At 43.4% G+C, this 27,762-nt stretch overlaps 1 protein-coding gene across 15 annotated transcripts in view; it reads left to right on the forward strand.

Annotated features, from left to right (window-relative positions):
- The first annotated feature begins 1,001 nt into the window (after positions 1 to 1,001).
- LOC110504152 (formin-like protein 2) overlaps positions 1,002 to 27,762 on the forward strand; it is an 88,258-nt gene continuing 61,497 nt past the window's right edge. For 11 of the 15 annotated variants that reach the window (XM_090229630.1, XM_090229631.1, XM_090229624.1 and 8 more), the window contains exon 1: positions 1,060 to 1,693. In XM_090229630.1, coding sequence (XP_090085756.1) covers positions 1,580 to 1,693 — 114 coding nt within the window. In that variant the 5' untranslated portion in view covers positions 1,060 to 1,579. Of the gene's footprint in view, positions 1,694 to 27,762 lie in introns of all 15 variants that reach the window. The other 4 variants (XM_090229629.1, XM_036974303.2, XM_090229623.1 and 1 more) reach the window with 1 other exon arrangement.

The following is a 27,762-nucleotide window of genomic DNA, read 5'->3' on the forward strand; positions in this document are numbered from 1 at the left end:
TCGATTTTATACACCTGTCAACAACGGGTGTGGCTGTGAAATAGCCAAATCCACTAATTTGAAGGGTTGTCTACATACTTTTGTATATATATTGTACTTTTTCACAAACTTCATCAGTGGATGCTGCTGAGGGGAGGACGGCTCATAATAAAGTATGGCTGGAACTGAACAAATGGAATGGCATCCATTCGATTTGATATCATTCCACTTATTCCACTCCAGTCATTACCACAAGCCAGTCATGTCCAGCCAGTCAGGTACAACTTCATTAAGGAACTTCATCATTTCACATTAACAGATGTGAAACAGCGTGTCTTCATGCTTTGCCCATATCTGTAACCTAAAATGTCACTTTCATCAACTGACTCAGTGACAGTGTATTTGATTGACGTAATCAAGCCAGTAACAAAATGGCGAGAAACCAAACAGAGAAGGAGAATGTCAGAACGTGTAAGTCGCCAACAACACGATTTGGAGCATTTAATGGTATGAGGTCAGCCTCTCTCTTCATTGTGTCCCTGATGCGATGTGTGTAGCCAGCTGACCCCTAATATGACATGACTGACGCTCTGTTGTATCAGGCTGTGTTGTTCAATATTGCCACTGTGCATCTGGAGAACCTCTGCTCTCCATGGAAACTCTCCCCAAGCTGATGTCATCCTCTCAAAAGCAATGGGACTCCACCCTGTTAGCAACACATTATCTGATATCTTCTACTCAGTAGTAGGCCTAATAGATTGTTTTGCCTTTTTTCTCTCAACCTTCAGTATAGTGAATATTCTATCCTATGCCTATCTATAATGGCTGTAAATTAAGATTTCCCAACTATCCTAATTCTTCGGGGCTATGAGGCTTAAATACTGGATTTGGATTAGTGTAATTGTAATTAGTGTTTTAGATGAGGTAAATTGGTTGTAATAAGGTTGTTATAAACAGGTTATACACCGGTTATACACCATGAACGGGTCTGCATCTACCAGCATGCAACGCTACACAACATCGTCTCCTTAACTACGCTTTTGGCAAAGCCAAGTAGAAGGCTTGTCTCTGAAAGGGCTCATTGTGTAGAGATGTGATTGTGTGTGTGTGTGCGGTGTAATCGGTGACGTATGAGTAGACTAGACTCTTTACTGTACTCGTTGGGTCAGCACTGCAGAGATTAGTTTGCTACACAGACAGGGATTCCTGAACCCGAATCATGCACATCGTCATTACAACTAAATGGGAGTGGAGCAGAAATTGTGCAAGATATGGATAGATTCCGTTGGTCCTATAAATATTGCGCGGTCGTTGCTTCGATTCAAGTTTCCACATAGTCCCCCATTCCATTATAATGCTGCTCGAGGACTCGGCTCTTTGGAACCATCGTGGTGTGCTGATTTCCTCACGTGGGTTTTCTGTTAAAAGTGGCGAGGCTGGGATAAACACAGGAACATTTGCAAACAAGAGGCATTAGCGCGGGTACATTTGTTTCGTTTTTTTTTTTGTTGACTTGCTGTGATTTCTGAAGTCGAGGAGGAAGGTGTAACGTTAGGTAGTTGTGATCCAGCAACAAACAACAAAAAAAACAAGCTGAAACATGGGGAACGCAGGGAGTATGGACCAGCAAACTGATTTCAGGGGACATAACATGCCTCTGAAGCTGCCTATGCCGGAGCCAGGCGAATTGGAGGAGAGATTCGCAATCGTTTTGGTATGTTCACAAATTCAAAGTGCTTTCTTATCGAACCCTGATAAGTTTCCCATTTGTCTTTGCGCCATTCCTACTTTGCGCTGGCACCGCAGCGGTGTTGGTCCGACCGTTACCTAGCTACTCCGCTCAGTCGTCCTCTCAACTCAAACCATGTTCCACCGTTTGTGTTTAGCTACAGTAGCAAGCTAAGTTGGAATATCACGATGAGATAGACGTTGCAACAATTGATCTCATATATTTTTCATTTTTCTTTGGTTTACTTGACACGTTTTTTTCTTCTTTCATTGATCGCATCAAATCATCAATGTGAGAGGGTAGAAAACCACGTGAACAAAATCTGTCACGCAAATTCATCCGAAAAGCACACAATCCAATAATCTAGTAGTCTGTGAAGTCAATTACCTTTGTTTTTGCGGTGAAGTTATATATGGAGGAAACTGAACTCTACTCAGCAAGTTGACTCACTGGTTGATTTGATTTGTAAACCTCAGCAATTTAAAGTAGGACAGCTGTTTGTTTGCCCCATCGGCCCTATCTTGCAAATTCGAAAATGCCTTTCTGAGTGGGACATTCAGTGTTCAGTGAGAATGCTTGTTTATCAGCCTGTATATGCCAAGGCTAGGTTTACTTGTACCTACGCTGCTTCTGTAAATGTGATGTGTTAGCCAACTGTGTACTCTAAAGAACCAATTGAACAGCTAGCTGTCTTGACAAAATTAGTAAACTAGTTGATTTAGGCTAATCCTGCTCATTTAATCTTATCTTCAATTTTCTGTACTTTAAGCTAATACATGCATTGCTTACTCTACTACACATTTGCAATGTTTCAGCATCCTAAAACATGGCATTACGTACCAAGCATAACACAACATAGCCTGTTCAGAGATTCTGGGGGGTTAGATCAGTGAAGGGCTCAGGGGTGTAAAGCCTGGTTTTGTGAGGTCGTGTAGATGTGGGTCAGACATGGTTGTAGTCAGACCAAATACTCCGCTACAAGGTGGCTAGGTGAGTCTGTTGTGGGACCTGGTCGCCTGCAACAGAATTTGCCCAAAACAGACCTACTAAGAAGGTTATGCAGTGCCATGTGACTTCAGAGCTCCTGCAACCGTACCTGTCAGAAGGAACGGTTTGATTTAAGAGGGAAAGACTGTAACTAAACCTGTTTTACTCTGTGTTTCTGTGTTTTCCAATGTACTATGCCTTGGGCTATGGCCTGTTACTCTGTTTGCTGACTGGTGCTGGCCCAAGCCATTTAGACTGTTATTAGGCTACCTAATGGAGCAATTGTTTTTTACGTGGGAGTCACTAATACATGTCACAGTGTTCTCGTTGGGGTGTAATTGCTGCATGTTTTGGCGGAGAGGGAGGCAGGGAGCAGACCTCTGGCCAGAGGGGTGCCCTTACAAAAAAAAGATAACAGTTCTGAAACTGCAGTAAAAGTGCAGTAACTGCAGTCGACTGTGTTATTTTGGACTCAGTAATTGCAGCCTACTGCAGTTCTACTGCATTCTAACTACAGTTATACTACAGTGTACTGCAGTTATATCTTTTCGTAAGGTTGTGCGTCCCAAATGGCACCCTATTCCCTATATAATGCACTACTTTTGACCAGAACTCTATGGGCCCTGGTCAAAAGTAGTGCACTATGGAATAGAGTGCCATTTGAGACACAGCCAGGGTTGACGTCACACTGCCTAGGCCTACCAGGGGATTGAAGGCTTCTTCCTAATCCCGTCTGCTTTTAGGATAACCTGGCTGCTTTTCATGATCCGTGAACAACACCAAGGAATGCCCGGCTTGAACGCCTCTGCCTGCCTGGCCTCCTTTTCAACTAACAAGCCTAAAAAAAAAGTAGGCTAGAGGAACCAAATGTAACCACTTAACGACGCTATAGGAAGGATACTGTATCATTGAGTTCACTGAAACTGTTAGTTGTCGGTAAGCTTTTCCCGACATGCTCATAACCTGTATTTATTTCCCCCTGTAAAGGTCATTGATGGACTAATGAGTCATACTCTAAACGTATCCTATTAGTTAATGCTACTGGTTGAATCCCTTAAGCACAGGCTAAAATAACACAGTGGGTCTGGTTGCACCAGGAGTGATCAGTCGCTCACTGAAGAGGGATGGATGTGAGAATGAAGGAGTACCAACTAGACTGGATCCTTGGGCGAGTTTAGTGTTTTAATCACCAGCACAGCGTTATTTACTGCTACTTAAACCCCGCTGATTGTCAGTAATGCCCGCTGGCCGGCGGCGCCACGAATTGCCCGAGTGAGCGTGTGATTCAGATGAGTGTGTCACTTCAGCCTGCAAGGCTAATGATTTAAAAACTGTATTGGGCCCCTCAATGATTGATCCAATACCACCATGCATCCTTCACTGATTGATAAGCATGGGTTAAACTGCAACAAGCAGTCAGCAGGAGGAGCAGTCAGCAGGAGGATGACGGTTTCACGGATTGGATGCTATCACTTCCCATTTTTTTTCTTCACCAACGCGCAAAATCATTTTAATCAGTGTAAGTAGGACTTTTGTAAAACAGGCTACTTCTTTGATAAAAAAAAATATTTTCTACAGCTGCACCATCGAGAGCATCCTGACTAGAGGTCGACCGATTATGATTTTTCCACGCCGATGCCAATACCGATTATTGGAGGACAAAAAAAAGCCGCTACCGATTAAATGGCCGATTTTTATTTGTAATAATGACAATTACAACAATACTGAATGAATACTTATTTTAACTTAATATAATAGATCAATCAAATCAATTTAGCCTCAAATAAATAATGAAACATGTTCAATTTGGTTTAAATAATACAAAAACAAAGTGCTGGAGAAGAAAGTAAAAGTGCAATATGTGCCATGTAAGAAAGCTAACGTTTAAGTTCCTTGCTCAGAACATGAGAACATATGAAAGCTGGTGTTTCCTTTTAACATGTGTCTTCAATATTCCCAGGTAAAACGTTTTAGGTTGTAGTTATTATAGGAATTATAGGACTATTTCTCTCTATACCATTTGTATTTCATATACCTTTGACTATTGGATGTTCTTGTAGACACTTGTATTGCCAGTGTAACAGTATAGCTTCCGTCCCTCTCCTCGCTCCTCCCTGGGCTCGAACCAGGAACACAACGACAACAGCCACCCTCGAAGCAGCGTTAACCATGCAGAGCAAGAGCGAGTGACGTTTGAAGCGCTATTAGCGCGCACCCCGCTAACTAGCTAGCCATTTCACATCACATCGTTACACCAGCCTAATCTCCGGAGTTGATAAGCTTGAAGTCATAAACAGCAGAGCTGCTGGCAAAACGCACGAAAGTGCTGTTTGAATGAATGCTTATGAGCCTGCTGGTGCCTACTATCACTCAGTCAGACTACTCTATCAAATCATAGACTTAATTATAACATAATAACACACCGAAATGCAAGCCGTAGGTCATTAATATGGTCGAATCTGGAAACTATCATCTCGAAAACAAGACGTTTATTCTTTCAGTGAAATACGGAACCGTTCCGTATTTTATCTAACGGGTGGCATCCATCAGTCTAAATATTCCTGTTACATTGCACAACTTTCAATGTTATATCATAATTACGTAAAATTCTGGCAAATTAGTTCGCAATGAGCCAGGCGGCCCAAACTATTGCATACACCCTGACTCTGCGTGCAATGAAGGCTAGAGAAGTGACACAATTTCACCTGGTTAACATTGCCTGCTAACCTAGATTTCTTTTAGCTAAATATGCAGGTTTAAAAATATATACTTCTGTGTATTGATTTTAAGAAAGGCATTGGTGTTTATGGTTAGGTACACGTTGGAGCAACGACAGTCCTTTTTCGCGAATGCGCACTGCGCACTGCATCGATTATATGCAACGCAGGACATGCTAGATAAACTAGTAATATCATCAATCATGTGTAGTGATTATGATTGATTAAGTGTAATGCTAACTTACCTTGGCTTCTTACTGCATTCGCGTAACAGGCAGGTGGTTAGAGCGTCGGACTAGTTAACCGTAAGGTTGTAAGATTGAATCCCTGAGCTGACAAGGTAAAAATCTGTCGTTCTGCCCCTGAACAATGCAGTTAAGCCACCGTTCCTAGGCCGTCATTGAAAATAAGTATGTGTTTTTAACTGACTTGCCTAGTTAAATAAAGATTAAATAAAGGTGTAAAAAAAAAATCGGCGTCCAAAATTACCGATTTCCGATTGTTATGAAAACTTGAAATCGGCCCTAATTAATCGGCCATTCCGATTAATCGGTCGACCTCTAATCCTGACTGGTTGCATCACTGCCTGGTACGGCAATTGCTCGGCCTCCAACCGCAAGGCGCTACAGAGGGTAGTGTGTACGGCCCAGTATATCACTGGGGCTAAGCTGCCTGCTATCCAGGACCTCTACACCAGGCGGTGTCAAAGGAAGGCCCTAAAAAACAGCAATGCTATATTGCAGTGGCTTATATATTTACATTTACTTTTGAGTAATTTAGCAGACATTCTTGTCCAGAGCAACTAGGGTTAAGTGGCTTGCTCAAGGGCACATCGACAGATTTTTCACCTAGTCGGCTCAGGTTTTCAAACCAGCAACCTTTTGGTTACTGGCCCAATGCTCTTAACCGTTAGGCTACATGCCGTCCTATACAAGGTCTTTTAAATAGCCATGGTAACAGAATGACTCAGATTTTACACTTTTAAATATATTTCAAACAAAAACCAATGATTGCAAAGTTCAATAAACCATACAACTCTATGCACAAGGACGACTTTTAACAATTTCCACTGAAGATTTTACAAAAACACATTAACTTTATGAACAGTGCAGATGTAAGGTTTGGTAACAGAATGACGGTTTGTGCTGTTTGTGCCGTCATTCTGTTACCAAACTTTACATCCGCACTGTACATTTTAAAGTAAAAAAATCTTGAGTCAGCATCATTCTTTTGCTTTGGAATTGCCCCTTAAGCTTAGTTCAGATACATAAGAAGAGACACGACACAACGGTTTTTAAGGAGTTTGTATGATCTGAACGGCCTAGTTTTAGAACGTCTCATTTAGTCGACTGGAGTTTCCAAGACTCAACATGTCAAATCTTTAGTCTCAAGCGAGACAGATTTATTTAGCCAAACAAAGAACAGTGCACTAATGCTCTGTGTTCAGCCAGGTAGGTAGCTAGCCAAACAGAGAGCTAGCTAGCTATTTTGCTGCACATGGCTAACCTAGTTTCCTGACATTCATCTGACAAGTCACAAAGTGTACCCTGTTTCTGGTGCATGTATTCCATGACACTCAAGTTTGCTAAAGCACCTTGCTACAACAAGTGGCAACTTTGTTTCAAAGTTTCATCTGTTGTTTTAAAAGACACCGTTACCATGGAAATGGGCTCAACAGCACCTCTCACCTTCTTGATCAGAATGCCCCGTCTTTAGTCAACCAGTTGTACAACACAACATTCTCAAACTAGCTCATTTTATCTCGTCTCATTTCATGTCGGCTGTTGTACCTGAACTGGGCTTTACAGTTCATTTTCCAAATGTATTTAAACAATTTTTTTTTAACATGTTTAGCTCCCTCTTAATCTGAACATTAGCCATCTAGAGGGTAGCTGGGTAGCTGCTATGGCCTGACTAACTCCTACATTGAGAAACCAGGTGGAGTAAACAGGGTTGGGAGGGATTTGACTACATGAAAGCATTTGACCTCTCCATGCTCAGCTGACAACTGTTTTTTTTTAGGCTATGTGTTGCACTCATTACAGCTTTATTCTGTTTAGGGTCACAATTTTTATTTTTTATTTTATTTATCTGTTTTTTTACCAGGTAAGTTGACTGAGAACACGTTCTCATTTGCAGCAATGACCTGGGGAATAGTTACAGGGGAGAGGAGGGGGATGAATGAGCCAATTGTAAACTGGGGATTATTAGGTGACCGTGATGGTTTGAGGGTCAGATTGGGAATTTAGCCAGGACACCAGGGTTAACACCCCTACTCTTACGATAAGTGCCATGGGATCTTTAATGAACTCAGAGAGTCGGGACACCCGTTTAACGTCCCATCCGAAAGACGGCACCCTACACAGGGCAGTGTCCCCAATCACTGCCCCTGGGCATTGGGATATTTTTTTTTAGGCCAGAGGAAAGAGTGCCTCCTACTGGCCCTCCAACACCACTTCCAGCAGCATCTGGTCTGCCATCCAGGGACTGACCAGGACCAACCCTGCTTAGCTTCAGAAGCAAGCCAGCAGTGGTATGCAGGGTGGTATGCTGCTGGCTAGTAGCTGTGTAGTAACACTGTAATTACTCTACTAACATGTTGTTACATTGGCTAATAAATAGCCCAATTTGAGTGGATTTGTATACACCCAGTCTGCAATTTATTAGGTACGCCCATCTAGTACCCGGTCGGACCCCCCATTGCCTCCAGAACAGCCTGAATTATTTGGGGCAAGTTGTGGCATTCAAACGTTGCTCAATTGGTATCAAGGAACCAGATGTGTGCCAGGATAACATTCCCCACACCATTACACCACCGCCACCAGCCTGTACTGGCAGGATGTGGTCATGGAGTCATACTGCTTACGCCAAATCCTGACTCTGCCATCAGCCCACAGGACTGCCACTGACTGGATGTTATTTGTAGTGTTGTGGTTAGAGTGTTGGGCCAGTAACCGAAAGGTTGCAAGAACTAATCACCGAGCTGACAAGGTAAAAATCTGTCGTTCTGCCCCCGAACAAGGCAGTTAACTGTTCCTAGGCCGTCATTGAAAATAAGAATTTGTTCTTAACTGACTTGCCTAGTTAAATAAAGGTAAAATGTTGCTCAAAATCAAACAGTAACTGAATGCCTCGAATGCCTGTCTGCTTTATATAGCAGGCCACGTGACCATTTTCATGAATGAGTGGTGTACTTAATAAACTGGCCACTGAGTGTATTTGTACTTGTACTGTAATCATAAGAATAGAGTCAACATTGAGAACAGATTTAGTGCACTACAGGTAGGCTTTTCCTGGAAAATTCCAGGCTTGCTGCTGGCTGATTCCACTAAGCCTAACTGTTTCCCCTGACAAAGCACATTGCCTTCCATTGATACAGCTGCTGCAGGGGACTTGAAGCGACGGCTGAGATTTCAACTAGACATAATTGTCATGCAAGGCCTCCGTCAAGATAAGGCAAAGTATTTCACATACGACCTTGACCAGGGAGAGAAACAAGTATAATGTAAATGTCCATTATAAGCTTAGGCTACAGACTTGTAATCTTCCATGTAGATTTGATTAAATAGTCAGAATTTCATTTCCAATAACATGTTTTTGCTCGAAAGGCTGTTTTTACTTGTAAGCCTAATCCTTTCTCTCTTAATACTTTCTGGCTGTAAAAATGCTTTCTGGCTGTAAAACATTAGATAAAGGAAACCTGAGTGAACAAATAACACAACAATTCTATATTTATTTCATGAACAATGTAATGCAACACCCATTGCCTCTGCGTGAAAAAGTAATTGCTCCCTTACACTCAATAATTTGTCGTGCCACCTTTAGCTGCAATGCTTCCTGTAGTTGTTGATCAGTCTCTCATGTTGCTGCGAAGGAATTTTGGCCCGCTCTTTCATGCATAACTGCTTTAACTCAGCAACATTTGTGGGGTTTCAAGCATGAACTGCTCATTTTAAGTCCTGCCACAACATCTTAATTGGGATTAGGGCTGGACTTTGACTAGGCCATTCCAAAACTTCCAAAACATTTTTTGTTGTTGTTTCCGTTTTCATGTAGACTTGTTGTGTGTTTTCCATCATTCTCTTGCGGCGTGACCCAGCTGCGCTTCAGCTCACAGACGGATGACCTGACATTCTCCTGTAGAATTCTCTGATACAGAGCAGAATTCATGGATCCTTCTATTTAGGCAAGTCATCCAGGTCCTGAGGCAGCAAAGCATCCCCAAACCATCACACTACCACCACAATATGTACAATAGTAACCTTAGGGTAATGAGTGAATTAAGGAGTAAATAACAATGGAACAATCTGTACATTTCAAAAACATTTTTTTTTTGCGTTGTGTACTTTTAGCTTGTTCCGCCATTTTTTAAATATAACTAGTTAAACACTTTAAAAAGAAAAGTGGGCCACATGAGCAAAACTGAATGGATACCGTTTACAGTGGTTAAATACTATACATTAAATGTACAATAATAGTGAGTGGACAGTTGCCTAAAGATTCATTAGCTGATTGCGGTTTTCAGAGTAAAAAAAGAAACTTGGAATCCAGCTTCATTAAGTTTGCAGATGACACAACAGTGGTAGGCCTGATCACCGACAACGATGAGACAGCCTATAGGGAGGAGATCAGAACCCTGGCCGTGTGAGGGCCAGGTATGGCACCTGCTCGGCCTCTGACCACAAGGCACTTCAGAGTGTAGTGCGAATGGCCCAGTACATTACTGGGGAAAAGCTTCCTGCCATCCAGGACCTATATACCAGGTGGTGTCAGAGGAAGGCCCTAAAGACTCCAGCCACCCTAGTTATAGATTGTTGTCTCTGCTACCGCACGGCAAGAGGTACCGGAGCGCCAAGTCTAGGTCCAAGAGGCTTCTCAACAGCTTCTACCCCCAAGCCATAAGACTGCTGAACAACTAATCAAATGGCTACCCAGACTATTTGCATTACCCCCCTTTCACACCGCTGCTACTCTCTGTTGTTATCATCTATGCATAGTCACTTTAATAACTCTACCTACATGTACATATTACCTCAATTACCTTGACTAATCGGTGCCCCCGCACATTGACTCTGTACCGGTGCCCCCTGTATATAGTCTTGCTATTGTTATTTTACTGCTGCTCATTAATTAGTATTTCTTATCCTTATTCGTTTAAGAAATATATATATTTAACTGCATTGTTGGTTAGGGGCTCGTAAGTAAGCATTTCACTGTAAGGTCTACAGCTGTTGTATTCGGCATATGTGACTAATACAATTTGATTTGATCATCTAGAATTCAATTAACAAGTTAATTTGTGGAATTTATTTTCTTCTCAATGCATTTGAGCCAATCGTTTGTCTTGTGACAAGGTAGGGATGGTATACAGAAGACAGCCCTACTTGATAAAAGACCAAGTCCATATTATGGCAAGAACAGCTCAAATAACCAAAGAGAAACGACAGTCCATCATTACTTTAATGCGTGAAGGTCAGTCAATCCGTCCAATTTCAAGAACTTTGAAAGTTTCTTCAAGCGCAGTCACAAGAACCATCAAGCACTATGATAAAACTGACTCTCATGAGGACTGCCTGTCACGGTCGTCATAAAGGGGAGACCAAGGCGCAGCGTGGTAAGCGAACATAACTCTTTATTTAAAGAGAGAACACTGAACAGAACTAAACAAAACAACAAACCGTGAAGCAATATGGCTAGTGCAGAACAGGCAACTAAACATATAATAACAACCCACAAGGAATAACAACCCACCAAGGAATATGGCTACCTAAATATGGTTCCCAATCAGAGACAACGATAAACAGCTGCCTCTGATTGAGAACCAATCTAGGCAACCATAGACATATAAACACCTAGACTAGAAAAACCCCTAGACATACAAAAACCCCTAGACATACAAAAACCCCTAGACATACAAAAACCCCTAGACATACAAAAACCCCTAGACATACAAAACTCCCTAGACAATACAAAAACTAAACAAACCACCCTCGTCACACCCTGACCTAACCAAATAATAAAGAAAACAAAGATAACTAAGGTCAGGGCGTGACACCGCCACAAGAAAGCAAGCACCCAGAGTTACCTCTGATGCAGAGGACAAGTTCATTAGAGTTAACTACACCTCAGCTTGCAACCCAAATAAATGCTTCACAGAGTTCAAGTAACAGAGACATCTCAACATCAACGGTTCAGAGGAGACTGCGTGAATCAGGTCTCCATGGTCGAATTGCTGCAATGAAACCACTACTAAAGGATACCAATAAGAAGAAGAGACTTGCTTAGGCCAAGAAACACGAGCAATAGATTTTAGACCGGTGGAAATCTGTCCTTTGGTCTGATGAGTCCAAATTTTAGATTTTGAGGTTCGGAGTAGGTGAACAAATGATCTCTGCATGTGTGGTTTCCACCATGAAGCATGGAGAAGGTGTGATGGTGTGGGGGTGCTTTGCTGGTGACACTGTCAGTGATTTATTTAGAATTCAAGGCACTCTAAACCAGCATGGCTACCATAGCATTCTGCAGCTATATGCCATCCCATCTGGTTTGGGGTTAGAAGGACTATCCTTTTTTTCCCAACAGGACAATGACCCAAAACACACCTCCAAGAAGGAGAGTGATGGAGTGCTGCATCAGATGACCTGGCCTCCACAATCACCCAACCTCAACCTTATTGAGATTGTTTGGGATGAGTTGGACCACAGAGTGAAGGGAAAGCAGCCAACAAGTGCTCAGCATATGTGGGAACTCCTTCAAGACTGTTGGAAAAGCATTCCAGGTGAAGCTGGTTGAGAGAATGCCAAGAGTGTGCAAAGCTGTCATCAAGGGCAAGGCAGAGGGTGGCTACTTTTAAGAATCTCAAAAAAGTTTGCCATCACTGGCTAGCCCCATATGTGTTATTTCATACCTTTGATGTCTTCCCTATTATTTCACAATGTAGAAAATATCAAAAATAAAGAAAAACACTTGATTGAGTTGGTGTTTCCAAACTTTTTACTGGTATTGTATTTGTGCCTATTTGTCACTTCATGAACAGTGTAGCCAAATTATACTTTGTCTATCTAATGTAACCTTCGGCACAGTCTGCTTTGTCCCTTGCTGTAGTTGCTTGCATTGCCATAGTTTCTTGTATTTTCTAGTGAGCTCTGTCATACTGAATGTCCCTCCATTGATCACTGGCTAGCCCCTCTGTTTTTGTAAGCATGACGAAGACGGCTCATTACACTGTAAGGCACAGTTTTCATACAAAATGTGTACTTTTTATGGGAACATGCTTGGCATTTAGTAGTCTCTTTCACTCAGGAGCATGTCTGTACGCTCTTACCTGGTTGCCATAGCACCCATGACATGAGTGTTGGCTGTTTCGACATTTCGACAAGAATTAAAGAGATGGCTCGCACTAGACTAAAGGTTTGGAAATCATGTTTTTCCCTGTTTCCTAAACATAACAAGGTTGACATTTTCTCCTGAAGGGCAAGTGATGTACATTTGAATTTGTTTCTCAACTGATTTAACTGTGTTTCATTTCTCATCAAGCATGACTCCAACAATTAGCAAATCAGTTAAGGGAATCAAAACAAAATAGCTTTTGTGTCTTTAGAAAGTCCCCTACTTGTGATGGTTATTATCTAAACCAGGGATGGGCAACTTTGATGGGCATGGGGGCCACCAAAAACAATGTAAACTCGTCAAGAGGCGCTGCAGTGGCTTGCACATCTGCATACCCACACATGCAGTCAGAGCCAGCCCTAGCCTTTTGGAGGCCCTAAGCTAAATGTTGTTGCCCCCTCCCCCCACCCCCACTTCCACCCCACCTTGCAAGCAAAGCATTTTAATGCCCCCCTCTTGACAACGAAGAGAAAAAACGTAGAGTTAATTTCCTGCAATTTTACACATTATGCCCCGATTTTAAAAAAAAATATCTGTTTAAGGCAAGTTCGCTGCTATTTTACACATTTCGCCATGGGGCGGACAGAAAAATGAGCAGTTTTACAGCTAATTTCCTGCAATTCTACACATTTTGACATAGGATGGAGACAAATGTTTGCCGTTTTTAACATGATATCTGATGGTCAATGGGACGCCCTCCATCCAGTAATTCGACCATGATAACTACAAGTGTAGATAGCTGGCCGACATAATAAGAGAAAAACTGCTGATATACAACCACATTTTCAAAATTGTACCTGGCGTATTCTACTATTCTAACTCGCAACAGTAAGTTGAGACCGCGATTGATTTCCCTTTTTTTTTTAAGAAAAAGGAAAAATTGATCCACGGCCCTAAAACAAGGCTAGCGGTTACCCGTCCCTGATCTAAACCATTGGGAAATCATCAATCTACCCGAGAGTATGTGAGTCACATGCAATGTGTACGCTTCACATGGGAACACAGGAAGGTGACACGACGCAGCAGAAATGTAGCCTTTTAGGCCTATGTTGCTTTCCCTCTGCTTCAAGTAACCACTGGCCTCTCATGGAAATATCGTGTTCACCATGTTAAAACACGGACACATCTTGATTTAGCCATTGCTGTATACCCTGGCTTGCCTGGGAGGCAGAGAAGTTCGAGGCAGTTTTTGGGACTTGCTTAAATGCCATATGGGGCTAAGGGCTTAGCTTTTGTTATAGACTTCTCAATAGTCTGACCAGATTACATATAAGCCGCTTTGCTTAAAGGCAGCCAAAGGGCCATGATCTGCGAATTGCTCCATTTTTGTAAACGTGGGCTACAGTTTGGAAAAGTAATTTTTTCTTCTCAATTCAAGCGTCCTTGGTCGAGCCAGCTAGGCGTGTTCTCAATTAGCCCTTTTTAAAGTATCCTACCTTTCTCTTTGGCCACTCAGTATATCTTTTGAGAAAGGAAATGCAAACAGAGGTAAAGAAGAAATAAATGAATAGCCAGCATTCTTTGCATTTTTCATGCTGACTCTGCATTAAAAGAGCAGAACAATGGGTATTCTCTATGCAGCAGAGGGCTAACAGTAGCTGGGGAACAAAGCCGCTCGTTATTCTGTAGGAGGACGGAGCCTGGCACTAACCCCCGGCCCGACAGGCAGCTAGGCTTGTGGCTGTTCCTTCCGGGTCCAGGGGCCAGCTCCGTCCACAGCGTTGAGGCTGGGGCTGCTTCCGTCCCATCACTGGGGGTGCTGGGTCGTTCAGGGGATTGATTGAGAGGCAACAGGCAACGTGGTGTCGGAAGTCCAGAATGCTGCCGAACCAAGGTCCCTAACTAGCCGTGGATGCGAGGAACACTAAACTGTTACTGGTGAGAAGTAGTAGGGCTAGTGATCCAGCCAGAGGCACATTGGCCATTCAAACCCGTCACAAGTCTTAGGCTGCTGTGGTGTGTGATGTGCTTTTTAAAGCCTACACTGCATGCAGCCAGCAGAGCTTGAAAGCCTTGCTCCCTCCGCTGGCACAGAATATTCTGGTTGTGTGGGAACCAGCCTTTTGGATCTGTGCAAGAAGCGTTGGGTCGAAACCGTTGGGGACTGCAATCGTTGTTGTTGTTGTGCTCAATTCAATTTGGGCATTTGCGCCTTGGCGGGGGTTTTGGATAATGTCTAATTTTATACCATGCTTTTGCGTGGGCTGTAGAGATGTTAGAGAGTTAGGCTACTGTATAGGTAGACATAAATGACTTGGGCCAAGTTAGCAAATCTTGTAGCCTAAGCTATAGCCTAGTAATTTGAATTAGTTTAAATATATGTAAATTCAATCACTCACATTCTTTCAAACCTAACTTCTAGACCTAACCAGTCCTGCTGAGTTGTTTTTGTAAAGTGCCCAGTCTAGGACCAAAAGGCTCCTTAACAGCTTCTACCCACAAGCCATAAGACTGCTGAACAATGAATCAAATGGCCACCCGGACTATTTACATTGAACCCCCCCTTTATTTTTACACTGCTGCTACTTGCTGTTTATTATCGATCCATAGTCACTTTACAAATTACCTCAACAACGTGTACCCCCGCACATTTTTTTGTGTTACTTTTTGATATAAACTCAACAAAAAAGAAACATCCTCTCAATGTCAACTACGTTTATTTTCAGCAAACTTAACATTTTTGTACATTTTTGTAGGAACATAACAAGATTCAACAACTGAGACATAAACTGAACAAGTTCCACAGACATGTGACTAATAGAAATGTAATAATGTGTCCCTGAACAAAGGGGGGGGGGTCAAAATCAAAAGTAACCGTCAGTATCTGGTGTGGCCACCAGCTGCATTAAGTACTGCAGTGCATCTCCTCCTCATGGACTGCACCAGATTTGCCAGTTCTTGCTGTGAGATGTTACACCACTCTTCCACCAAGGCACCTGCAAGTTCCCAGACATTTCTGGGGGGAATGGCCCTAGCCCTCACCCGCCGATCCAACAGGTCCCAGACGTGCTTAATGGGATTGAGATCCGGGCTCTTCACTGGCCATGGCAGAACCCTGACATTCCTGTCTTGCAGGAAATCACGCACAGAACAAGCAGTAGGCTGGTGGCATTGTCATGCTGGAGGGTCATGTCAGGATGAGACTGCAGGAGAAGGGTACCACATGAGGGAGGAGGATGTCATCCCTGTGTCGCACAGCATTGAGATTGCCTGCAATGACAACAAGCTCAGTCCGATGATGCTGTGACACACCGCCCCAGACCATGACGGACCCACCACCTCCAAATCGATCCCGCCTCAGAGTACAGGTCTCGGTATAACGCTCATTCCTTTGATGATAAACGCGAATCTGACAATCACCCCTGGTGAGACAAAACCGTGACTCATCAGCGAAGAGCACTTTTTGCCAGTGCTGTCTGGTCCAGCGACGGCCCATAGGCGACGTTGTTGCTGGTGATGTCTGGTGAGGACCTGCCTTACAACAGGCCTACAAGCCCTCAGTCCAAGCTCTCTCAGCCTATTGCGGACAGTCTGAGCACTGATGGTGGGATTGTGCGTTCCTGGTGTAACTCGGACAGTTGTTGTTGCCATCCTGTACCTGTCCCGCAGGTGTGATGATCGGATGTACCGATCCAGTACAGGTGTTGTTACACGTGGTCTGCCACTGCGAGGACGATCAGCTGTCCGTCTTGTCTCCCTGTTGCGCTGTCTTAGGCGTCTCACAGTACGGACATTGCAATGTATTGCCCTGGACACATCTGTAGTCCTCATGCCTCCTTGCAGCATGGCTAAGGCACGTTCACGCAGATGAGCGGGACCCTGGGCATCTTTCTTTTGGTGTTTTTCCAGAGTCAGTAGAAAGGCCTTTTTAGTGTCCTAAGTTTTCATAACTGTGACCTTAATTGCCTACCATCTGTAAGCTATTAGTGTCTTAACGACTAGAGATTGACCGATTATGGCCGATTAATTAGGGCCGATTTCAAGTTTTCATAACAATCGGTAATTGCCATTTTTGGACACCCATTATGGCCGATTATATTGCAATCCAAGAGGAGACTACGTGGCAGGCTGACCACCTGTTATGCGAGTGCAGGCAGCAAGGAGCAATGGTAAGTTGCTAGCTAGCATTAAACGTATCTTATAAAAAACAATCAATCTTAACATAATCACTAGTTAACTACACATGGGTGATGATATTGCTAGTTTAACTAGCTTGTCCTGCATTGCATATAATCAATGCGGTGCCTGAAACTGTGTCACTTCTCTTGCGTTCAGTGTAAGCAGAGTCAGACCATTTCTTCCTAACAAGGAATGTACTTTTTTTTGCCAGAATTTTACATAATTATGACATAACATTGAAGGTTGTGCAATGTAACAGCAATATTTAGACTTAGGGTTGCCACCCGTTCGCTAAAATATGGAACGGTTCGGTATTTCACTGAAAGAATAAACGTTTTGTTTTCGAAATGATAGTTTCCGGATTTGACCATATTAATGACCTAAGGCTCGTATTTCTGTGTGTTTATTATATTATAATGAAGTCTATGATTTGATATTTGATAGAGCAGTCTGACTGAGCGGTGGTAGGTAGCAGCAGGCTCGTAAGCATTCATTCCAACCGTACTTTCCTCTGTTTGCCAGCAGCTTTTCGCAATGCTTGAAGCACAGCTCTGTTTATGACTTCAAGCCTATCGACTCCCGAGTTTAGGCTGGCAATAATATAGCGCCTATAAGAACATCCAATAATCAAAGGTCTATGAAATACAAATGGTATAGAGAGAAATAGTCCTATAATAACTACAACCTAAAACTTCTTAGCTGGGAATATTGAAGACTCATGTTAAAAGGAAACACACCAGCTCTCATATGTTCTGAGCAAGGAACTTAAACGTTAGCTTTTTTACATGGCACATATTGCACTTTTACTTTCTTCTCCAACACTGTGTTTTTGCGTTATTTAAACCAAATTGAACATGTTTCATTATTTATTTGAGACTAAATAGATGTTATTTATGTATAATTAGGCGGTAGGCAATTAAAGGTCATCGTTATGAAAACTTAGGACACTAAAAAGACCTTTCTACTGACTCTGAAAATAAAAGTGTTCATTGTTCATTCGGTATTGTTGTAATTGTGATTATTACAAATATATATAAACAAAAATCAGGCGATTTAATCGGTATCTGTTTTTTTTTGTTCCTCCAATAATCGGTATCACCGTTGAAAAATCATAATCGGTCAACCTCTATTAACGACCGTTCCACAGGTGCATGTTCATACATTGTTTATGGTTCATTGAACATGCATGGGAAACAGTGTTTAAACCCTTTACAATGAAGATCTGAGAAGTTATTTGGATTTTTACGAATGATCTTTGAAATACAGGGTCCTGAAAAAGGGACGTTTCTTTTTTTGCTGAGTTTATGTATCTATATATATATATATAGATATATATATTTCACGTTAGTTTATTTAGTCAATTCTTTCTTAACTGCATTGTTGGTTATGGGCTTGCAAGTAACCATTTCACGGTAAGGTCTACTACACCTGTTGTATTCGGCGCATGTGACAAATATAATGTGATTACATTTTTTTATTTGATTTAATGATTGAGTCTAGAACAGCAGTCTTTTGTGTTGGTTCTTTCTTAGCTGTTGATCTACCCTAGCGTAATGAGCAGGTGTAGGGTGAGGCAAGTTAGACATGGTCCAGCTTGGCTCCTTTATGTTGTGCACAGCCAGTTACAGCCAGTCTTCAGTGTGGCCCAGTCCAGCCCTACTGGCACAACAACAGGCCCCACAACAATGGGAGAGGAGGCTGTTACTCTGCCTCTGAAGTAAACTGCCTCATGGAGTGGTTCTGTACACAGTCCAAGGTGACAGCTGTTTGAAACGGCACCATATGAGACACTGTTTAGACTGTCTTATGTAAAAGTGTTGGTGTTTTCTGTTTTGTCATTTTGAGTTGTTTTATGTTCTAGCTGAACTTTATCTGAAGTTCAACCGTGTGATTAAAGCCAACCATGCTTCAAGCTCTCTTAAAACAGGAGAAAACATTTTACACTGAGGTCATTCAGATAAATTAGAATCTGTGTCCTGGCACCAGAGGCTATGTTGTCTAGTGTTGCCATTTTGATTCCAAGGATTTACATGCTATCAAAGTTTTTTTTTTTATACTTCTGACAGTATACAAAATGGTGACTGGCTCTATCAAATAATCCCAGACCATTTAAGAAAATATTTCCTTCATTTTCCATACCTCTGCTTCGAGCAAAATTACAGTACACCATTTTTTGAAAAGGTCTGGTTACAGTAGGCTAAATGACAGTAAATTAAGTATATGCCCTTTTTACCCTACAGCCAGACTATATCTAGTTTACTTCTTTGTAGGCCTAGTCTACTTCATTATGAGCGCAAGGCCATTCCCACTGAGCACGCCACGTCATTTCAGTGTGGAAATTTGGGTAATATTTGGTTGAGATGTTAATCAATGAGATTTAAAACGTTATTCACCCGCTCAAAAAGACAGCCAGAAGTTTGTTGAATTCCCAATGTGTTATCAGTATGCTTTCAACCATCTAAAAGCACAACCAAATTCCAATGGAAAAACAATGTCAAATTCTCGGTTTAGTTGTCATCTAAATGTGTTATTTGTGAATACAATGTGAGATATTTTGTATTTATACAACAATTGAGTGTGTTATCACTGTGCTTCATCTAATAGCACAACCAAATTACCTGCATTGCACTTGAGATGACATTAAAAGTACACTCTTAGAAAAAAAGGTGCTATCTAGAACCTAAAAGGGTTCTTTCTTTGGCTGTCCCCATAGGATAACCCTTTGAAGAACCCCTTTTGGTTCCAGATAGAACCCGTTTGGGTTTTATGTCGAACTCTTTACACAGAGGGTTCTACATAGAACCCGAAAGAGTTCTACCTGGAACCAAAAAGGGTTATTTTATGGGGACAGCCGCAGAACAATTTTGGAACCCTTTTTTCTAAGAGTGTACATAGTGCAAGTGATCAAGGCTGTTCGAGATTCTGTGCAGATTGTTACAGCAATTGTGAAGATCTCCAGAGACCTGCGACCTTTGCCTGCTATCTTGAACATGCACGCTTCTATGGTTACATAAGAAGACATTTACAGTGAAAGTATTCAGACCCCGTGACTTTTACACACAATACCCCATAATGACAAAATGAAAACAGATTGTTAGACATTTTAGCAAATGCATTAAAGATAAAAAAAACTTTTAAAAAACTGAAATACCTTATTTACATAAGTATTCGAACCCTTTGCTATTATACTCGAAATTGAGCTCAGGTGCATCCTGCTTCCATTGATCATCCTTGAGATGTTTCTACAACTTTATTAGAGTCCACCTGTGGTAAATTCTATAGATTGGACATGATTTGGAAGGGCACACACCTGTCTATATGAGGTCCCACAGATGAGAGTGCATGTCAAAAACCAAGCCATGAGGTCAAAGGAATTGTCCGTAGAGCTCCGAGACAGGATTGTGTCGAGGCACAGATCTGGGGAAGTGTACCAAAACATTTCTGCAGCATTGAAGGTCCCCAAGTCCACAGTGGCCTCCATCGTTCTTAAATAGAAGAAGTTTAGGACAACCAAGGCTCTTCCTAGAGCTGGCCTCCCGGCCAAACTGAGCAATCGGGGGAGAACCGATGGCCACTCTGACAGAGCTCTAGAGTTCCTCTGTGGAGATGGGAGAAACCTCCAGAAGGACAACCATCTCTACAGCACTCCACCAATCAGGCCTTTATGTTAGAGTGGCCAGACGGAAGCCAATCAGTAACCGTCACATGACAGGGCGCTTGGAGTTTGCCAAAAGGCACCTAAAGACTCTCAGACCACGAGAAACAAGATTCTCTGGTCTGATGAAACCAAGATTGAACTCTTTGGCCTGAATGCCAAGCATCATGTCTCGAGGATACCTGGCACCACTCCTACGGTGAAGCATGGTGGTGGCAGCATCATGCTGTGGCAATGTTTTTCAGCGACAGGGACTGGGAGACAAGTCAGGATTGCGGCCAAGATGAACGGAGCAAAGTACAGAGAGATCCTTGATGAAAACCTGCTTCAGAGCCCTCAGGACCTCAGGCTGGGGCGAAGGTTCACCTTCCAGCAGGACAACGACCCTTAGACAATGCAGGAGTGGCTTCGGGGGAAGTCTCTGAATGTCCTTGAGTGGCCCAGCCAGAACCTGGACTTGAACCCTATCGAACACCTCTGGAGAGACATGAAAACAGCCGTGCAGCAATGCTCCCCATCCAACCTGACAGAGCTTGAGAGGATCTGCAGAGAAGAATGGGAGAAACTCCCCAAATACAGGTGTGCCAAGCTTGTAGCATCATACTCAAGAAGACTCGATGCTGTAATCGCTGCCAAAGGTGCTTCAACAAAAGTTTTTTTTATACATTTGCAAGCATTTCTAAAAAACTGTTTTTGCTTTGTCATTATGGGGTATTGTGTGTAGATTGTGAAGGCCTAATTAACATCTGCCGCGCTCTGCGCGTGAACCTACACCTTTTTCTATTCATTACACACGGGCTTAATCCCATTCTTTACCTTTTATTTTTGGTTCAGTTGACGTGAATCCAACATATCATTTGGTAACATAAGTTAATATGCTATTTACTGTATTGTAAAAGTGATGTTGAATTGTGTTTCGTTAACAAATTCCAGCTTGTCTACAAATTAATCATTTCTATGTTGGATTCACGTCTCCATCTCAACCAAGAATCAACGTCAAAGAAGAGGACTAAATCAAATCAAACTTTATTAAAAGTTTATTTTTGATGTAGTCCTATTCTTTAACTTTGTCTGCAAATGACTAACTGGAATTAAAGAAGTTAAAAAATATGGCTAAATCTAATAACTTTAAATGCATGGATTGTCTATGTCAAATTGGTTATAAGGAGGACATAATCCCGTTGGTTGAAATTTCACCCTCAAAACAACTGCAATCCAGGTCATAACAACAAAAATCCTATGTATTTTCCACAGATTCTACGTCACAATACGTTGACAAATTACATTGAAACAACGTTGATTCAACTATTTTGTGGCCAGTGGGTTCTGCTTATCATAGTTATTAGATCCCGGATCTACTGATGCTAAAATATTTAGGCTTTTGGAGAAGGCCCTGCAGACTAATTTTCCCCTCGGTTCTGATTGATGCACAACCCGACCGGCGAAGTTCTCTTGAGACATTTGTTGCCTTTTGAAGCTGCCCGAGTAAAAGGAGGGTTTTGTAGGGTAAGCTCATGCCAGAAGCAACATCTGCAGTGAAAATGGGAGGTCGTGCCTTGTCAGAGTTTGATATAGACCTCAGTGACCGCCTTAGACTCCAAATACTACAGCAATCTGTTTTTACAGGTTTATTGGACTGAAGACTGGCCTCCCACAACATGCACATCCACTGTCAACATCCTATTTTAGTTGATATACTTCAAACATTTTGTTACTTCGTATAGGCCACTTTTTTCTCTAATGCTGAGTTTTCTTGTATTAAGTTTCCAGATAACTAGGCCCATGCTTTGATTTGCGAGCCTAACCTCTCGATGTGTTTGTGATACGGGTGCATATTTCTGCCGTGGGTACCTGTAGCTCAGTGTCAATTTCACATTTACATTTTAGTCATCTTATCCAGAGTGCCTTACAGGAGAAATGAGGGTTAAGTGCCTTGCTCAAGGGCACATCGGCAGATTTTTCACCTAGTCGGCTCAGGGTTCGAACCAGCTACCATTCGGTTACTGGCACCACGCTCTTAACCACTAGGCTACCTTTGTTAGGAACTCCTCCGAATTCTCAGTTGAAGAGATGAGCGTCTCAGATGTGGGCCTGATCACTGCGTCAGTTTTACAGGGTTAAATGGGTCCTTTGCCTTCTATCTGTTATTCAGTTCTCTTTGTTAGAACTGGGGTCCCTGGTACTGCCAGAACTGGGGTCCCTGGCACTGTCAGAACTGGGGTCCCTGGCACTGTCAGAACTGGGATCCCTGGCACTGTCAGAACTGGGGTACTTGGCACTGTCAGAACTGGGGTCCCTGGCACTGTCAGAACTGGGGTCCCTGGCACTGTCAGAACTGGGGTCCCTGGTACTGTCAGAACTGGGGTCCCTGGTACTGTCAGAACTGGGGTCCCTGGTACTGTCAGAACTGGGGTCCCTGGTACTGTCAGAACTGGGGTCCCTGGTACTGTCAGAACTGGGGTCCTTGGCACTGTCAGAACTGGGGTCCCTGGCACTGTCAGAACTGGGGTCCCTGGCACTGTCAGAACTGGGGTCCCTGGTACTGTCAGAACTGGGGTCCCTGGCACTGTCAGAACTGTTAGCGGTGCTGCCGAGACCAGTTTGGAGGAGGCACTGATGTAGCTAGGTAGAGGCTAACCAGCTTTGACAGCTCTGAAAACAAGTGGGCCAGTAAGGTGGCGAGGCTACCTTCTGCTACTGTACCATCCGCTGTACCATCACTTAACTCTTTTCCACATCAGCGAGCCGGGGAAAAAAGAGACATGTTTTAGGTTTTAGGTTTTTAGGTTTCCGTCCTCACAGTTGTGCCTGAAAGAGAAACTATTTAGCAGTTCTTATGTCTGAACCGTAGCCCACACTCAAACCAGACGCCCTTAGAGGGGTATCAGAACTGGTTAGATGAACAGGACCAAGATGAACCGGACCAAGGTGCGTAGTGTTGATTTGCCACCTACTCAGATTAAATAAGAAACTAATACATTGCTCTAAATCTCAATTTATAGTTTATCAATAGATTATAACCATGTGCTGAGTAAAGGCTTGTTCTATACCCATCTCATTATTTTAAATCAACGTTTCAGGCAAAAACTGTGTCCAGGTGACTGACAGATATTTTTAAAAAAGTTGCCATTTCCCCTGCAAGTTACACTCTTAACAACCCAGTCAAAAATCACAAAGTGTCTTCACTTTCTCCAAATGAAACCCAAATGGCCGTGGTCGGTCACGAGTGAGCAGTGTCTCGGTTGAAAGCCTTGCCACCCACGGTTTGGACCATGTCAGGAATGTTCCCTCCCTGGGATGTGACTCGCACTGCCTTGACGGTAGAGTCTTAATGGCTCCCAGACTGGCCCTGTTGAACCAGCAGTAAACTACTATGTCTTGGGCTATCTGATATGATAAAGTAGAGGCAGACCCCCGGGCCTCGAAGCTCCAGGGTGCCGATCAGGTCACTGCGATCAGATCCTGAGGTGGATGCTTCTCGGCTTCATGAAGGTGACTGCATGCAAGAGTAACGTCAAACTTAGCCTAGACATTTTAGACACTCGTATGATAGGAAGTCTACAAATAGCAGGTATTTTTTTTCAGAAAGCTCCTTCGTAAAGATCAGGCATCACTACTTGGTCAGCCTTCCATCGTTTGGACCAACATGTTCTGAGCCCGTAACCCAACGGGCTTAAGAAATAACCAGGCCTGTAAGTCATACAATGAATCACTTACTGAACTAGTATGCAATCAAAGGGCTAATGAAATGCCCAGGCAATTTTCATTGTGATTCCTACAGGTTTCATCAATGTGAGTCTGTGTTGACCAAGAGTTCACAGAGTTAAATCTGCCTCTCCTCTGCCCACATGACTCCTTTAAAGAACCTTTCGTCAATGAGGTACTGGTGCCATTAAAGTTGATTACCAGGTTTTTGAAAATGACTTGCTTTGCAAAGACCATTGCAGAGAGGTCAATGAGCTTAAGCTGAGGAAGGCGTCAGCAAAGCGTCAGCCTAATGCTGCTGATGTATGACCACGGTTAGACGGTGGCTTTATGCGGTGCTGCGTCGTGCTGCGTCTTTGGGATGACGTAGAACAACGCAGATTAGGATGAAAAAGATGAAGGGTTGGAACTACCAGTCCTGATCTTCATCGAGGTGCGCTCCCCATTTCAAGCAAAGTGTCATCGATGTTGTCGATTTCAAATCGCACGGGACCATAAGTATGTGTCAAAACGGTCTTCTATTCGTTGGGATTGAAATGGGTTCCCACCTAGTGTGGAGACGGACACACTTCCGCAACTTGCGCTCTTGTTCTTTAAAAATAAAAATAAAAAATTTGACAACTTTAATCCATTCAACAATGTGTCTCGTATTCTGATTCTGTAATTTTCAAAACGTAACTCTTTCTCAAACAGGGACACTCAGGCGCTCTATTGATGAGGGAAGCAGTTTATGTAGCGTATTAGGCTCATCGGCATTCAGCTTGGAATAGCACCCTGGCAGACACCTATTCACCTGGGAGCACGTTCTGGCCATGGACGTTGAGACAAAGGAGGATATAGCCTACATTATAAGTTGAAATTCTTGAAATGTGTGGAAAAATATTAAGCCGCCAAGTTGGCGACAGTAATCATATTAGCATTGCGATGTTATGATGAAGCAGACTTGCAGCAAATGTCTCCACATTTGTTTCGGCTCACATTCCTGTGAACACCTCTCCAAACGTATGCCATATCCCGTCATGGAGGTGGGTGGTTGTTTTGGGCTAGGTCAGGGGCAGAGCCAGGGGCCGGGCAGGGGGGTCCTCGGGATTACATGGCTAATCTGAGGACAGACGAGGGACACCTGTGCCCCCACATAATTCAGACTGGAGGATTATGGAGCCACACTGCGCTAATGAGGGGAGGACGCTTGGCTGGGCTTGGCAAGGAGACACAGACAGACTGGGTTACTGGAAGGGAGGGCCAGAGTGGAGGGAACTCCTGAGGGAGGGACAGCGAAGTGCTGCCCGATGGCTCTCTCTGGCAGTCATCCACACTATTATGACCCGACTGTTGCAGCCACGTGTGTCTGACCGTCTGAGAGAACACAGTCAACCCCTGAATGTTGAGCAACTCTTAGATGATTGTTGCTACGTCATCTCGTCGATACCGGAATTGACTCTCTACAGAATCAAAGTGCATGTTGTGGTCTACAGACTGTTTAGTCAAAAAGCCAACAGAGATGTGAGCCGATAGCTTTGATTGTTCTACTATGCAACAGAATGGAATTTGATTAGCGGGCGTCGTGTCATCAGCATTCTCTTCTCTTGTGGGTTTATCCCCTCACACTGCCTGGTCTGGTGTGCGCAGCACAGCACTGATCCAACCCACTCTGCCTTCTCCTCGGCTGGGAAAGCCATCTCATGTCGGCCCTGGAACGGAGAAAACCAGACTGGATACACGGCTCAGGAAATGCTGAGGAAATAGAGTCATGTGGGAAAGCCAAGCGGAGAGGCCTGGCTGGCTGGCTGGCTGGCTGGCTGGCTGGCTGGCTGGCTGGCTGGCTGGGTGGCTGAAGAGGAGCCCACTCCAGTCCCAGATTCAGTGCTGTGTGTGCGTCTGTGCGACAGCTGAACAAAGAGCACAGCCATCTCGCCAAACCATGAGGATCAGAAAAGCCTCCAGTACGTTCTCCTAGTCTGTCCTATTCCACAGCTATACTACAGCTGTATTACAAAATACTACTGGTATACTACAGATATACTACAAAAAATATTAGTACAGCTATTCTACAACTATACTACAGCTCCCTGCATCCTCCTGACACGATTGCATGCAGTGGATGCGGGCCCGGATCTCATGGTTGCACTGTAGGCGGGTAGGAGGACCCAGCAGTCCTGAAGATCATCCGACAGGTCCTGGATCAGTGGCAGGAGGGCAGGAGGGCAGGAGGAGAGAGCGGCATGCGCTATCCCTCATTGTAGTTAGACAGTCCCCTGGGTCTTATCAATCAAGGCAAATAAATTATCTGAGGGGACGTGGGCAGGGAGAGTTGCTGCATTGCAGACACTTTTTGTATCTTCTCAATCATTTGTTGTCCGTGTAAAAAGTTAATCTGAGCGTCTAAATGATTCGTACTGCGCCCGGCTAGCTATGCTATGAAGCATTTTTGGAAGTTCTATTAAGGGTTAGATTGTCTTGATATAGCAAATAAATATATGTGTTGAATGTTGCATGGCCAGTTAATTAGTTCCATTACCCAATAGGTGTTTTGTTTGATTCATTTTGACATATTTGCATGACTTGCAGGTGTTTTTCTAGAGGGGAACTCAGAGCTGGCAATCGGGTGTACACTGAGGATGTCACTGTCCTCTTGAAGACAAGGTTAATGAATCCTGTCAGAAATAGACAGACGCTGTTGAACTTCCTTCTGGGCCTCAGCCATTTTCCTATGATTTACCAGTGCGTTCAGTAAGGTTGGCAATCAAAGTTCCCAAGTTGGCTCTTTTATAGACTAATCACATGGCTATGTAAGAAGTTGGCATACTGCTTTTATCCAACGCCCTGTTTCAGATTTTTTTTCACCTTAGAAAAGCTTGACTCACTCTTCCAAGCCGAGAAATGAATTAGCCTAATTGACGTAGCCTATCTCAAAGTGAAGGCATAGCCCATGTTCGGTGAAGGTTCTCTGCTGGTCTGGGACGACAGCAGACGAAGCAAAAAAAAAGAAATAAATAGTGTTTTTTTTTGTTTTGTTTTTTTGTAGCTGTCGGAGGCCATTTTCCTTGGACCTCCAGGGAGGTGGTGGAGGGAGATGGAAGGGTTGAGCCAAGTGCCGTCTGTCTGTCTGCCTGGCCTGTATGACTCATGTAATGGGAGGCTGGCGCAGAGCTCCTGCTCGGTCCCCTGTGTCTGTGGTCTGTATGGCACACTGAGTTTAAATCAACATCTGGGCTGTTTATTTAAAGGTGATGGAGTCGTTAGTCAATGGAGGTCCTCATTCGCGGTGCACGGAGGGGACTGGATTTCCCGTCCACCGCTTAAACACAGAGAATGTGTATTTCACGAAGGTTGTCCACATGGTGTGTTTTATGTGCCACGCGGGCCAGGGTTGCCGGATATCCGTCACACTTCTAGTTCTAAGCCAGGAGTTCAAAAGGAGAATGTCCTTCACCAATGGGCTCCTATTCTCAGCGGGGGATTTTGCAATTCAGTAGTATGAA

The sequence above is a fragment of the Oncorhynchus mykiss genome, chromosome 3 (assembly GCF_057628025.1).
Source record: "Oncorhynchus mykiss isolate SJ-2025 chromosome 3, ASM5762802v1, whole genome shotgun sequence".
NCBI classification, from domain to species: domain Eukaryota; kingdom Metazoa; phylum Chordata; class Actinopteri; order Salmoniformes; family Salmonidae; genus Oncorhynchus; species Oncorhynchus mykiss.